We start from the raw sequence: 2,647 nt of genomic DNA, 5'->3' as shown, positions 1-2,647 counted from the left end.
TATTTTGCAATAGGTGCATGGGGTGCACCGGTTCACTAAGGTTGCCTCGGGAAAGGAGGCTCTGATATTAAGTTAAAAATAGAATAAAACATAGAATAGTAAATTTCTTTATATTTCGATGTACAAAATGAAGAGAATATGAAGCCTATAAATAGGCTTTATTAGAAGACTAAATAAGGTAATAAAGTAAACATAATATGAAATATAATTAATCAAAGATATGCACTATCAAAGGAGATGTATGCGTAATCTTGAAAGATATACTAAATCAACTAAATATCATAATATTGCTAACAATGGTAGTGGAGCCTGGAGAGTAATTTTGATGACATAAAGGATAACACCATGCACTTAAATTCTAATTCCTTCTTTAGCTACTTCATAAGATAGGTTGATTGGGAATGGTCCCTAATCAACAGTTTTTAGGCGAAACGAAGGTATGGCCACTAGATGCTTAGCTCGAGAGGTCGTAAGACCGAACACTTCGCTCATGTCGAGTTCGGACGGTGACATACCGTCCGGAAGCTCCCAATCAAAGCAATGCGCAAGTTGTGCCAATCCCATACGGATCACAGTTAGGCCCAATTGCATCCCTGGGCATCCTCTACGACCAGACCCAAAAGGCACAAGCTGAAAGTCATGTCCCCGAACGTCAACACTTGACCCTTCAAACCTCTCCGGGATGAACTTCTCGGGGTCACCCCAAACGTGTGGATCTCTTCCGATTGCCCATGCATTCACAACGACCCTAGACTTGCGTGGTATGTGGAAGGCGCCGACCGTGCAGTCCTCGATCGACTCATGTGGAAGAAGCAACGGGGCGGGAGGATGTAGCCGGAGGGTCTCTTTAATGACCATGTCTAGGTAGTCCAAGCTCTCTATATCTGATTCCTTCACTATTCTATTCATGCCCACAACTTTCATTACTTCATGCTGAAGTTTCTTCATCACTTGTGGATGTCTTATGAGCTCGGACAGTGCCCACTCTATTGCTGTAGCTGAGGTGTCCACGGAGGCCGCCAACATATCCTTGATACATAAATTAGTTATGTGCTGGGTTAGTTGAATAGAGCATAGTTCTTAAGTCATCTTCCCATAGGGTGAAAAGTCAATTCTCAATCTATCAACACCTGGTCAACCACGTGTAACCAATCATCAAGAGTGGCGTCAAATGAATGGCACCAAGCCCTAATACTAAATTATACTAAGATAGAGACCGCATTCGCAAGAATATTATAATAAGATCCCCGCTTTATGGTCGTCTCACAAACTTTGGAAAACTACTAAAACAAAAAGGGAGAAAAAAACAAGCACAACACTTCCATGTTTTTTGGTGACATTTCCACACTTTCATTAACATTTCAACACAGCAAGGCAATAAGTTCTGTGTGTCTTCAGTAATTTTTTGATGTGTGTGCGATGAGGACCATCATACCTGTGGTGAAATTCGTAGTAGATATGAAAATGAGCTGAAGAATTAATTACCAGCATTATGGATTTGATATGGGACCGCTCAATATGGTACTCGCCTTCGTTAGATCCCATGAAACCCAACATGACATCAACAAAGTCTTTGCTCTGCCCTTCCTCTTTCTTGTTCTCCAAGTGCTCATCAACGATCTTCTCCAAGAAGGCATCAAACACTTTGCTCACAGCTTTCATGCGCCGGGTCAACCCTTGAAGATCAAGCGGAGCCATGAGTGGAATATAATCTCCAATGTTAGGCGTCGCGGCCAATATCATCCCTTCTTGGATCAGAGCCTTAAACCCTCTCTCGTCGAACTCCTCATCCATGTACTTCTTTCCGAAAATCATTCGGCAGCTCATGTCGGTGCTCAGTGACGAGATCTTTCTGCTCAGATTGACAGCGGCGCGGTCAAGAGATGCGTCTCTGAGAATACGTACCAACAAGCTGACCTCTTCTCTTCGAATGGACTCAAAGGAGTTGATCTTGGCGTTGCTAAGGAGCTCCAAAGTGCACATCTTTCGGATGTTCCTCCAGTACGGACCGTAGGGCGAAAAGGACAAGTTTCTTTGTTCATAAGCCAAATGCTTCATGGCTTCTTGCCGCGGTCGGCTCGCGAAAACAAGATCATGGGTCTTGAGGAATAGCTCAGCCCCTTCGGGCGACGAGACGACGATCGTGGGTACGAACCCCAAACGTAAGTGCATGATGGGTCCATACTTTTGAGCTAGTTTGTGGAGGTCATGGTGAGGGTTCTGTCCCAACGAAGGGAGGTTTCCAAGAATCGGAAATCCTCTTGGACCAGGAGGCAATTTCTTCTTGCTCTGTGTTTTCCACAGCAAAGATCGCAAGAAGAGATAAGCAAGCAAAGCGAAGGCGAGTGTCATCCATATCCAGGCCATTGGAGGTGGTTCTTTGGAAGCTAGTGGAGTGGGAAGAAGGGGATGGGTCTTTCGTTCGATATTTTCTGCATGGGAACAACATTTATAGATATGTAGGGTCGGCCGATATCCGCAAATTGTCAGCCATTCTCTAGCGCTGTCGTGTTGCTTTAGCTAAGATGAGATATTTTAAAAGAAAAAATATCGGAGGATCCGCAAAATTTTTTAATTAATTTTTTTGACGATTTTAAGGATTTGGGCCGGCAAGGCTGTAGGCCACCGGCCAAGGGCTGGCGGAGGT

The 2,647-nt window shown here is 44.2% G+C and overlaps 1 protein-coding gene across 1 annotated transcript; it reads right to left on the bottom strand.

Annotated features, from left to right (window-relative positions):
- Positions 1-272: 272 nt before the first annotated feature.
- On the bottom strand, positions 273-2,381 carry LOC115744139 (cytochrome P450 71AU50-like). The gene is made up of 2 exons (XM_030679249.2): positions 1,486-2,381; positions 273-1,029 (listed from the first exon to the last, which is right to left on the bottom strand). The coding sequence occupies exons 1-2, from the start codon at positions 2,365-2,367 to the stop codon at positions 409-411; spliced, it is 1,503 nt and encodes a 500-aa protein (XP_030535109.1). The 5' UTR covers positions 2,368-2,381; the 3' UTR covers positions 273-408.
- Positions 2,382-2,647: the final 266 nt, after the last annotated feature.

The sequence above is a fragment of the Rhodamnia argentea genome, chromosome 11 (genome assembly GCF_020921035.1).
Source record: "Rhodamnia argentea isolate NSW1041297 chromosome 11, ASM2092103v1, whole genome shotgun sequence".
NCBI lineage: Eukaryota > Viridiplantae > Streptophyta > Magnoliopsida > Myrtales > Myrtaceae > Rhodamnia > Rhodamnia argentea.
Note: the sequence above shows the minus strand (reverse complement) of the source record. Positions and strands in the feature narration are given on the sequence as shown.

Coding starts and splice junctions, on each gene's coding strand:
- LOC115744139 (XM_030679249.2), bottom strand. CDS start 2,367: ATGGCCTGGATATGGATGACACTCGCCTTCGCTTTGCTTGCTTATCTC. Junction 1,030..1,485: donor ATATCAAATCCATAATGCTG/GTAATTAATTCT, acceptor TTATGTATCAAG/GATATGTTGGCGGCCTCCGT.